We start from the raw sequence: 11,986 nt of genomic DNA, 5'->3' as shown, positions 1-11,986 counted from the left end.
TCAAAAAGTGTCAATTTGTTACTTTAAAGACCCTGAAGAATACTCAATATACCCCCCCAAACACTCGCTCACCCAAACCCCTCCCACTAGGTGAGGGGGTGCATGAGGCGGTGGGTCAAAGGTCACGGCACCCTCCACTGAGAGAAGATTACAGTATCTTAACCGTACATGATGTTATTATTACAAATAATCCATATCAAGCAGCATCTAATACACGTATACATACTGTATGTACTGAACTGTCTCCTTTGTTGACCTGATAAACGAGTGAAGTGAATGGCTTTTGACAGAGTGACAGCGAGGGCGTGTGCTGTTGAATGGGTTGGTGTTTGTGTTGTAGGCGTCATAGACGAGTTTGTACGCACGTATATCTCTATTTCAACCGGAGCTGAGTCACCAGTCTCATTGTCACAGCTCTCCGCTTGCGGCACTTTGATGTACGTGAAGGTCCTCCATTGAATTTGGCCCAACTAACAAACCTGTGATAAGATGAGGGAGAAAGGGAGGAAGAGAGAGGGAGGGAGAGCGACTCTATCTTCCTCTCCGTGTCCTTGACTCTCGAGTGCTGTTGGCGTTCTGTCTGTTCTATGGGTCCAGACATCCGTGTGATCATTGAGTTCTGAATTCAGACTGTTCATGAAAAGGCTTTATTCTTTTTTCAAGCACTCACTGAGTTCACACCAAACAAGCTCATCTTTCTGTGTTCAGAACAGACATTGTGTATTGTGTACATTGTACATTCTATATGTAAGTTACATTTGGTTGTTGAGTGGCGGTGATGGAAGTCATAAACAAGCTCATCTTTCTGTGTTCAGAACAGACATTGAGTATTGTGTACATTGTACATTGTGTATTGTGTACATTGTACATTCTACTGTATATGTAAGTTACATTTGGTTGTTGAGTGGCGGTGATGGAAGAAAGTCATAAATGTGGTATCTTCTCAAGACAAGCGATCAATAAAGTCATAAATGTGGTATCTTCTCAAGACAAGCGATCAATAAAGCTCTGACGCAAAGGGTTGCTCTGCAGTGTAAACCTAGAAATGTGTTTGACAGACCACGGCCTCATGGACATGAAGAATTTAATATCTCTCACTTCACAGCATTATAAACAATATGCAAGGCATGACTCCGATGTTCAACTACACCACAGAACAATGTCTCAGATGTCTCCGCATGCCAATTTAGTTTGAGTTCAAGTAACACACACCTCGTTAACATACAAACAGTTCAACAACATACAGAACAAACAGGAATGACAAAACAACAATTGTCACTAATTCAATTAAGATTTATGATGTAAATATGTTTCATCAAATATTTGATGTTTTCAGAGTAGTTAGGAGTGGAAGTAAGTCTTTTTTCAGCCCTTCTGTCCGCACACTGATACAAACACACACACACACACACACACACACACACACACACACACACACACACACACACACACACACACACACACACACACACACACACACACACACAGACACACAGACACTGATACAAACACTAGCTCCAGGATAGGCGGGTTCAGTGTTATTGACCTATGTGCAATCTTCATCCATCTTTTTTTATCTAAAATACATCATGTTCTGCACATTCAAATTAAAAAAGAACAGAACAATCCTGTCCGTCCCTGACCGAGACGGACGGTTCACTTGGTCCCCGGGCGCTGAGAAGCTGCCCACTGCTCCTGGAGGATCCTGGAGGAGGGACGATCCGGGATGGGTTAAAGGCAGAGCAAAAATTCACGGCGACCTCAGGCCTGCGTGTGTGTGTGTGTAGTGTGTCCTGGTCGCCTCCATATATATATAACACGTGTGTGTTGCTGTGAGTTGTGCGTGCAATAAAAAACTGACCGCAGTCAGCCTTGTTTGTACTGCCTGCAATGCAATTGTGATAAAAAGTAATACGCATGAGTTCTTTTTTTTATTATTGGTTTAAATTGGGGTTACAATATGATGGAGATAATTTCCTAACACTGTTAATGACCTAAGGATATAATAATCAAGTGCCTTGTATTATTAATTACCTTATATGAATCATGTACTTATGTAAGCAGGAACATGGCTTTTCTGTGTTTCTGCGTGTGTGTAACTTGGAATATTAGGTGCCACTTAGTCTGCACATGTACAAGAGCATGTTTAGACCAGAAGTGATAAGAAGGTTCGAACTGTGCTTCTTCCGACCTTGCAAAACTTCCATCCTTGCCTCGGATATCAGAAATCCACCACGTGGTTATCTCGCTGAACGCTCAACTTCTGTCTATATAAACCTTGTGCGATGTGTTTATCAGGGCTTCACTTTCATACTTGTTTTGTGAGTGAGCCCAATTGCAATTGTTGTTTGTCTAATAAATATACTTATATGCAGCTCCGGAGTCCTGAGGTAACTAGGGTGAATTTTCACCCATCACAATATTTCATACATTTTTATTAAGCATCTAGGCATAACATATCCCAAACATGTCATAACTCCCATAAAAAGAATGTCCAAAAGGGTATTCAACCAGTGTTCGAATTGTGGGGTGGCACCCAGACTTGTACAATAATCTTCTTGGTTGCTGTTAAACTGGCAAGCCAGATTTTCCTAGATCTTTCATTCATACAAATTAGAGAGTCATCAATGAGAAGGTGTAGAGCAGGGTCTATGGGAAGTTGTATACCGATCAGATCAGACAAACAATCTAGTACTCTAATCCAGAATCATATATTTTGGGACAGTCCCACATTACATGCATGAATGTCCCTAACGTACTCTGTGGACAAAAAGTACAAAATGGATGTGGTGCTAGTCCTATTAAGTGTCTGACTCTAGGGGTAAGATATGCTCTATGGGCAATCTTCATGTGAATTAATTGATGATTAGGATTATTGGAGCTTCTACATATATTATGCCAGCTTGTTTCCCAATGTATAGTTCTCCCTCTAAGCCCCATTGATCGATCCCATTCCCCAGAATTGGGTTTAGGAGATAAATGTGAAAGAAGTATGAGTTCTACAGTTCTATAGTAAGATGCTGTAATTCACTCTAATTGACCAAAATGATGTTGTGATTTACAGCAGTATGCTGCATAGGCTCTACAATAGTACTGTAACAGGCAGAATTACAGTCCTGTCTCCCAGCAGCCACCGTAGCTTCTGTCCATGTCTCTGTGATAGACGGCCCTGGAGTCTTTAACACAATCCTGACAGAGAAGGAAGATGAAGAAGAGATGAAGAAGGTCGTCTGTCTCTCCTCACCTGGACCTCACGTGTTCCTGCTGGTGACCAGGTTAGGAGCCAGACCCTAAACCTAACCCTAGGATCGAGAGATGCTTCTCAGTACACCATCATGCTGGAGAAAAAGGAATGATGAAAATACGAATTGCGCTATTGCTCTGCCTGCCATTGCAGAAATAAAGAGGATGTTTAGCCATACTGTGTCATCATATCTCTCCCGTTTGGCTGATTGCCATCCTTTGTGGACGCAAAAACACACAAACAAACATCAACATGTATAATTTCAGACTGCATCTACCACAAACACATCTCGAAAAAAATTAGCTTATTTTAGTGCCAAGGAAGCTTATTACCATAATTAGTGACTTATTTTTTGTCAAGTCCAAAAGCCCATGTGGCACAGGAAGGAGGGACAGAAAGAGAAATAATAAGCGTGACAGTGGTCATTCAAAAAATGAAATGACCACAGATCCGTGTAGTGGTTTTGTAATTCAGTAATTCAGTGAACGACAAGCAACCAAGGACAAGGCCATAAATGTGGCCCTAAAAGGATAATACACTAAGGGTCTGTCACAATGTTAAAATTCTGTGATGAAATTAACAGAATCATACGGTCATGAGAAACAGTTTTATGATATCTGTTTAAAACCAGTAAAAACTCGTATGGTGTTAAATGGAGACATTTATTAATTGTAATTGCGGATATTTTACACTGCTAAGTGGTTGTTATTATTTTCTCATATGAGTGTGTGTGTGAACGAAACCCTCTTACCTGTTAGCAGACTGCAAATTCACATGTGCACATATGTCAGTGTATTTCATACAGTCATTTGTGTATTGTTTCTTTAGTAACCCTTATAGGTTTTGTGAGATGTAGATATATTTTACACGGCTATCTGTATGTTGTTCCTTCAGTAACTTCATGGGTTTTGTGACAGTCTATTCAGTAATGGCTGTATGCTATTTACCGGCAGCGGTAAAGAAAATGGGAATTATGTCTCAGGGAAACCCTGCATATGGTTGTAGCTTAAATATGGTTGTAACGTAAATAAGATATGTATTCTACTGCAGCCAACCTGTTGCTTGTTGGTAAACTCTGAGGTTGATGATTGATTCAAGTAAATGTTCTCAATGAGGAAACATCAGCTTGTTGTTATTTCTCCCTGTTTTTCTGGGGTGTCACACACACACACGCACACGTACGCACACAAACACACACACACACACACACACACACACACACACACACACACACACACACACACACACACACACAGACGTATTTCCCCGCCTCCATCTGAACTTTGAAGACTGACGCAAAATGACAACTAGGAAGCCACTCCTCAGCACACCTTGTTCTGGTGAAAACGAAAGTATCACTTGGCTGGTCTTTCTCTTAGTGTGCTTGTGCTTGTGGTTGTGAGAGAAAGCAAACAAAATGGCAGAGGCTATTTCAAAGAAAGAAGAGGACTCCTTCACGTGTCCAGTCTGTCTAGATCTGCTGAAGGATCCAGTGACTATTCCCTGTGGACATAATTTTTGCATGAGGTGCATTGAGGGTTGCTGGGATCAGAGAGAAGACTACAGCTGCCCCCTGTGCAAAGACACCTTCACTCCCAGACCTAAACTAAAAAAAAATCCTCTGATTGCTGAAATGGTGGAGACATTTATGAAGACCAGAATCCAAGCTTCTCCTATTACTCTCTCTAATGCCGGACCTGGAGATGTGGAGTGTGACGTCTGCACTGGGAGAAAACTCAAAGCTGTCAAATCCTGTCTGGAATGTCTGGTGTCATACTGTGAAACTCACTACAAAGTTCACAATGAAATTATTCCTGGACGAAAACACAAGGTGATTGATGCCACAGGCCAGCTACAGGACAGGATCTGCTCTCATCATAAGAAGGTTTTTGAAATATTTTGTCGAACCGATCAGAGTTGTATCTGCTATCTGTGCATGGTGGACAAACATAAAGGCCATGACACAGTCTCAGCTGCAGCAGAATGGACAGACAAACAGGTCAGTACTGGAGCTACATATGTGACCAACATTTCTATGAGGGCTCTTATACATACTAACTGTGAATGTAAAACTACAAGAATACCATCTCACCAGTCTTTAAGTCTGGCTGTTTCTGCAATGACAAAGAGAAAGGAAGAATCAGTAAATGATTTTCAGTAGCAAGGTCCAGTGTTGTAAAAACAGTGAAACATTAACCTGTCGGCTTCAAAATGAACACAGTTTTACCTTGCAAGTTAATGTTCTGTTCTGTTAAATAGATTCTGAGCCAGCTTGACAAGTTTTTGCTGTTTAATAACAGTGCTCCTCTTGAACTTAGCTCATTCAGATTTTCACTTGAAGATTATAACGACTGCTTCAATGTGTCATTAAATCTCTTGAAAAGACTCAAATGTACTTGCTTATAAATGTTCAGTTGTCGTGTGATATTTGATCATTATTGTTGTAAATAATCCACCGATATTATTGTGAAAAGAGTCTGTTTGTTTTTGTTTTTTAAACAGAGGCAGTTGGGGCAGACCCAGAGGAGATTCCATCTGATAATCCAGGAGAGAGAGAAGAAGCTGCAGGATCTGAAGAAGGCTGTGGAGACTCTCAAGGTGAGAACTGACCACATAAGACAACAGCTGGCTCAGCAATCACTTGTTATTGTGTTATCACCTCTATGCTGCCATTTCTATATGATACAGAACATCAAAGAAAGACATGGTTTGGCAGGGTGCGCCCTTGGTCATTTGATCAAGAAGAGCCAGTAACACCACGAGTGAGTTTGCTCCTTCACTTACCTCTGTGGGTCTCCTGTCCCCCTCCTTTTTGTGTGTCTCCTAATAGAGCTCTGCACAGACAGCAGTGGAGGACAGTGAGAGGATCTTTACTGAGATGATCCGCTCCATTGAGAGAAGGTGCTCTGAGGTGAAAGAGCTGATCAGAGCCCAGGAGAAGGCTGAGGTGAGTCAGGCTGAAGGACTCCTGAAGCGACTGGAGCAGGAGATTGCTGAGTTGAAGAGGAGAGATGCTGAGCTGGAGCAGCTTTCACACACAGAGGATCACATCCATTTGATCAAGGTAACAGAATTTGAAATACAGCACCCATGTGGGTTTAAGAGAGGAAAAATACATAATTTCTAGATCTTTGAATGTAATGTCTTAATGTGTCTAACATATTTACATACCTAAACACATGAGTGCATACACACTAAACCAACTGAATTCACCCATCATGTTTGCAGCCTTTGGGGAAACACAGACCTGGCTGAACGTTCAGGAGGTCTGCCTCAACTTTTATGTGTTTCTCTCTGTAGAATTTCCCATCAATCAGAGACTCTCCTCGCTCCTCGCCCAGCATGACCTTCAACCAAAGTTTCTTATTTGAGGCTGTGAAGGAATCTGTCTCTGGAGTGAAGGTGCAGCTGGATGACATCTTCAGGAAGGAAGTAGTCAGGATATCTGCAGCAGGTGGATAAACATATAGAATTGACTCAATGATGAATTCCTTATTTCTAAGTTTGAGAACACAAGGATCCCTCTTCATTTTGATTTATTTTTCTGTATGTCTCAACAGTGACGAATATCCAGATCATCCAGTCTTTAGAATGTGAGTGTCTCTCTCTCTCTCTCTTTCTCTCTCTCTCTCTCGCTCTCTCTCTCTCTGTCTCACACACACACACAGCATGTATTAGTTATTACACTCATCAGATTTTAGTTTGTTTAAGCCATCTGATGAAATATGGTGTTTTCATTTTAAGTGTCTGTATTAGCATTTACACCATGAGTTTAAACTGCATTTGAAATTTGATCTCAGTTTGGGGTTGATGCATTAGACACATCAGTAAACATGTTGTGAACAGGGTTTAGGTAACATTCCTGGACACCAGTGACAATTGTATGTTATATCTAAGCACTGTAAAGCTGAATAACCCTTGGTAAAGGGTAAACCCTGGGTGAATGAGTGTCTCTCTGTGTTGGGATCCCAGATGCTGATCCTGAGCTCCCAGTCACAAGAAAAGACAGTAATGAGATGCTGCCACCAAACAGTAAGTCATTACTGACTGATTCTAACAGTCTCTAAGCCTTTACATCAGGGGTCTAGAACAGAAATAATAGTTTGACTGTTTCTTATCACTGATTTAATCTGATCTCAATTAAAACCCTCTTTCAGCTGTGAGACGTAGGAGGCATAGAGATGTGGTTAGGAGTTTGAAATAATGGCCTTGATATTAATCATGTGTAAAAATGCCCTGAGATTTATTTATCCAGAGATTAGGAGAGATAAAGCATAACTACTAGATCTTAAAATTTACATTTTGATCAGGGAAAACAGACAAAACGGAAGCCAATGGGGGTCAGAGATGGAGTAAAATTTCAGGTTCAGAAACAATATCTCTGCAAACAAACATTTGTTCCCTAAAACCGCACAAATGGTCTGGACAGTTTCCTGCCCCTGTTCACACATGAGCTCACCTGGGCGTTGTCCTGGCACTGTACTAGGGGGCTGGCAGGGTCATGTCGGCACCATTTACACTGAATTCTACCCCACAAACTAGTGATTCGCTTTACTTTTAAAGTATCAACGCAATGGAAACTAAAGTTGCCTCGTTTTTCAACATCAGGGCTGTGATCGGACTTAAGCTACTGCTCTCTCATTATTCCCTTTAAACTTCTCTCAAGTTTTCTATCATAACTCTGGGAATTTGACATTAAAACAGCAGCAGGTTTGGGACACATCATTCCAAGACACAATAAGGTGTGAGACTGAATGGCTGTGCCCAGGCAAACTCCGGATCCTATTTTGTGGATATTGTCCAGAGTTCATATCTGAAAGAGGCTAAAGACATCCCAGTTTACATATTCTAAACTGATTTTACCCACTATGTCTGCAATTAGGTTGTGTCCATGAATCAATTAAATAGTTTAAGAACTGAAGGACTTTTAAATGCTGTTACCATCCAAAGAAGATGAGTGGCTATTGACTGAGTGAATCTCCGTCTTCTCTTGTCAGTGGGAGGTTGGAGGCCTGTTAGACCTTTTTAGGTAGTCTGGCATGCCTTGCCTTGATGTTTTTGTATATTTCCTCTAACTAAAAAACATTGATGCATAAGTGGCATATATGTAGAAGATTAAAGGTTTCTGGGGGTGTTCCTTTTTAGGACAAAAACTCGCAGAGATTTAAAGGCATATTGAGAACAAGAACCTAAAACAATTTTCCCACCGGTGGGAAATATGACATTTTAGGGTTAAGACTAATTACTTATAATGACACTTAACCCTCCTGTGGTGTTTGGTCTGTGGGACCCATTGTCAATGTACAAGAAGAAAAACGAATTTGTTTTAAAAAGAACATGTTAAACTTATTCTGATTGAGTGCATATTGTACCCCCTCTCACTAATTCATTGTGTAACATATGTTATGTTCGGGCCCGCTGCACCCAGATTTCATAAAGGTTTAAACTGTAGGACACAGTTGGCCTCTGTAATATCTGAAACTCCTCATATATCCAGACAAAGTTGCAAGTCATATGCAGTTGCAGTCATATTTAAAGCATGGGAATCTTTCCTCTCCATCCTTTGTCACTTGTATTTCAGTTGTTTCACAATTGTTTTTATGCTTGTCTCTATACCATGTACACTTCTCTCCAAAACTATACACACAGTGGGCTTTACAGACACACACCAGAGCACATCGCTCTTCCGAATTTATGAAGAAGTGGTCATTAAATACATTTTGTATCAAAGCAATGCAAACGTATCCATAGTTAAGTTCACAAAGTTTGCTGATATGGTGAATGTGTTAAGTCATCTTCATATCGCATATGATGTGATTGAAAAATTAGCTTGTTGTGATGTTTATGAATGCCCTTCTCACTAAGTTGAATGGGCTGTAATGTGATGTTTTCTGTCTCAGTGTCTGAAGTCCAGGCTGTTTATCCTAAACCAGCGACCAGAGAGGAGTTCTCACAGTGTAAGTTGGACATAAAGACATGCAAGCTATCACACATATACACACATTGTGCACACGCACATGCACACACAGGGATACACTCACATGCATAAAATCATGAACATAGTAGCAAACCCACATACAAATTCAACCCCCCCCCCCCCACACACACACACACACACACACACACACCAACACACACCTTCATTCATGCCTTTGAACTTTTGAATACACAGCCACTGGAACATTTACACCCTCAGTGTCACTCATATATAAAAATAACCCCATTTACACACAAGCATTCACACACACATAAACACACACACAATTTTATTGATATAGCGCCAAAACAATAAAATTGACTCAAGCCGCTTTACAGAGTCCAGAGCTAGTACAATGGCGACCGGGGCAAGGCAAGACTCCCTGTTAATCAGGAAGAAACCTTAAGCAGAACCGGGGCACATAAGGGGGGACCCATCTGCTTGGAGCTGGCAGACTTTCACATACAAAGACACTGGAACACTTTCACACTCCTATATACAAAGGACTCATCTCACACAAAGGAATCAAATCAAACAAACCCAAGTACTTACAGAAACTCAACATCATTCATTCATAAAAAGGGCTACCTTCAGCCAAACACACAAACTGTCTTTTACACACACACACACACACACACAACACACCACACACACACACACACACACACACACACACACACACACCACACACACACACAAAGCCATACTCACTTTTGAACGTTTAAATACAGACATTCATACATGTACACCTGCACAAACATGTACAGAATCACACACACAAAAACAAATCTCACTTATATGTGAAACATTCCCTCACAGAAGAAATCACAGAAATAAATCTCATCCCCCACACGCAAAGATTCATATAAAATAACAACAACATCCACACACACAACACACCACACACACACACACACACACACACACACACACACCTAACACATATAAATAACTAAGTTTGTCCTGTCTTCTCCTCCATCAGACTCCTGTCACTTCACACTGGATCCAAACACAGCAAACAGAAACCTCCATCTGTCTGAGGGGAACAGGAGGGTGGAGAGGAGAGCTGAGGTCCAGTCATACCCTGAACATCCAGAAAGATTTGATGGGTATTGTCAGGTGCTGGGTAGAGAGGGTGTGTCTGGACACTGCTACTGGGAGGTTGAGTGGAGTGGGGGGGTTCATATATCAGTCTCATATAAAAGCATCAGCAGGAGAGGAGGGCTTAATGAGTGTATGTTTGGATTTAATGATCAGTCCTGGAGTCTGCAGCTCTCCAACAGCAGCTCTCTTTTCTGGCACAATGCTAAACAAACTGAACTCCCTCTAGTGGCCAGCTCCAGAATAGGAGTGTATGTGGATCACAGGGCAGGAACTCTGGCCTTCTACAGCATCTCTGACACAATGACCCTCCTGCACAGAGTCCAGACCACATTCACTCACACACTCTACCCTGGGTTTATCTGTTACGTTTCTGCATCAGTGAAGCTGCTGTGACTGACATGTCTAGATGCTGTTAGCACATACATCTTACACATCACATCATTTAACACAGGGGTGTCAAACTCATTTTAGTTAAGGGGCCACATACTGCCCACTTTGATCTGTGGGCCAGACCAGTAAAATCATAGCATAAAAACGCATATATGACGACAATATTTCTCTATGTTTAAATCATTGGTGAAGGTTTTTGGATGATAAACCCTATTTTAAGGTCTTTCTACAATAAACTATAAACATAAAGACCAAAAACTCAGACATCAGCCCACTGTTCATCTGCCTGGGCTCTCCTCTGCAGATTCCCTCGCTTTGTGACGCGTTTGACGTCAAGCGCGTCACAAAGCGAGCATTGCTGCCTGTGGCAATGAGCGCTTCCGCCTCCGGAGCAGATATCGCATTTACGCTGTTTTTGAAGCAATTACTGGATCGATTAAAAAAATTACTAAAGGTTTGTACTCATAAACCTCCATATTCTTAAGAGACATTCTGATTCACAACACTTGAAATCTATTAAGAAACAAGTGCAATTTGTAGATAGCAGCTACTTTTATAGAAATGCAATTTATGTCTTTCTGTAATTTTCACACTTAGCAAAGTCATCCGCCGGGCCGAGCTGGACCCCCTGGTGGGCCGGATCCAGCCCGCGGGCCATATGTTTGTCACCCCTGATTTAACACATCACTCACACATTAGCAGTGGCGTTTCTACATTAGGGGCACATGGGGCACTGCCCCACCAGATCCAGATGGCGCTGTGGTGCAGAAAGCTCAATACATCTGTGCTTTGTGGCAAAAAATATCTTATCTTATTTAAAATGCAAAGTAGCGATTCAATTGTAAATGTGTGTGTGAATAAACTAGACTCACAAGCATTATAGTGCTGTTTTGGAGTAATTTGATTTTGTGTGGGTTTCTGTGTTTGTGCTTGCTCCATGAAATGTTGCCTGTTCTCTGCTGTCCTTCCACTTCTGGGGCAGCGCTGCAAACATAAGACTGTTGTTATGGAAACACCAATGAGCGTGAGCGACACAGGCCAAAGTTTACATCGGGAGATGGGGCAGTTTAAGATGTGCCCCACGAAATCTGCCTAGCAACCTGTGACCAAGAAAAAAATAATCATACAGATCGTACTCAGACAGATCTATGCCACTAACGTTACTGCTCAATAGCTATCGCTAGTTTTCTACTGTTTTGGAACCAGCCTCGGCATCCCGGCCAACCACTGCGCCACAGGCAGCGTGGTGCTGTGAATAGAGCGCGGTGACG

The 11,986-nt window shown here is 41.6% G+C and overlaps 2 protein-coding genes across 2 annotated transcripts; both read left to right on the top strand.

Moving 5' to 3' along the window:
- The first annotated feature begins 4,608 nt into the window (after nucleotides 1–4,608).
- LOC105895308 (E3 ubiquitin/ISG15 ligase TRIM25-like) lies at nucleotides 4,609–7,424 on the top strand. Its single transcript, XM_042708327.1, has 6 exons — nucleotides 4,609–5,243; nucleotides 5,747–5,842; nucleotides 6,075–6,308; nucleotides 6,545–6,698; nucleotides 6,805–6,837; nucleotides 7,217–7,424. Exons 1-6 carry the CDS (start codon nucleotides 4,662–4,664, stop codon nucleotides 7,309–7,311), a joined length of 1,194 nt encoding a protein of 397 aa, XP_042564261.1. The 5' UTR covers nucleotides 4,609–4,661; the 3' UTR covers nucleotides 7,312–7,424.
- A 1,152-nt stretch (nucleotides 7,425–8,576) lies between these two features.
- LOC122133040 (tripartite motif-containing protein 16-like) lies at nucleotides 8,577–11,506 on the top strand. The gene is made up of 2 exons (XM_042708328.1): nucleotides 8,577–9,201; nucleotides 10,204–11,506. Exons 1-2 carry the CDS (start codon nucleotides 9,114–9,116, stop codon nucleotides 10,716–10,718), a joined length of 603 nt encoding a protein of 200 aa, XP_042564262.1. The 5' UTR covers nucleotides 8,577–9,113; the 3' UTR covers nucleotides 10,719–11,506.
- Nucleotides 11,507–11,986: the final 480 nt, after the last annotated feature.

Source organism: Clupea harengus, chromosome 7 (genome assembly GCF_900700415.2).
Source record: "Clupea harengus chromosome 7, Ch_v2.0.2, whole genome shotgun sequence".
Taxonomy (NCBI): Eukaryota; Metazoa; Chordata; class Actinopteri; order Clupeiformes; family Clupeidae; genus Clupea; species Clupea harengus.
The sequence above is the reverse complement of the archived record's forward strand: the minus strand, read 5'-3'. Positions and strand labels throughout refer to the sequence as shown.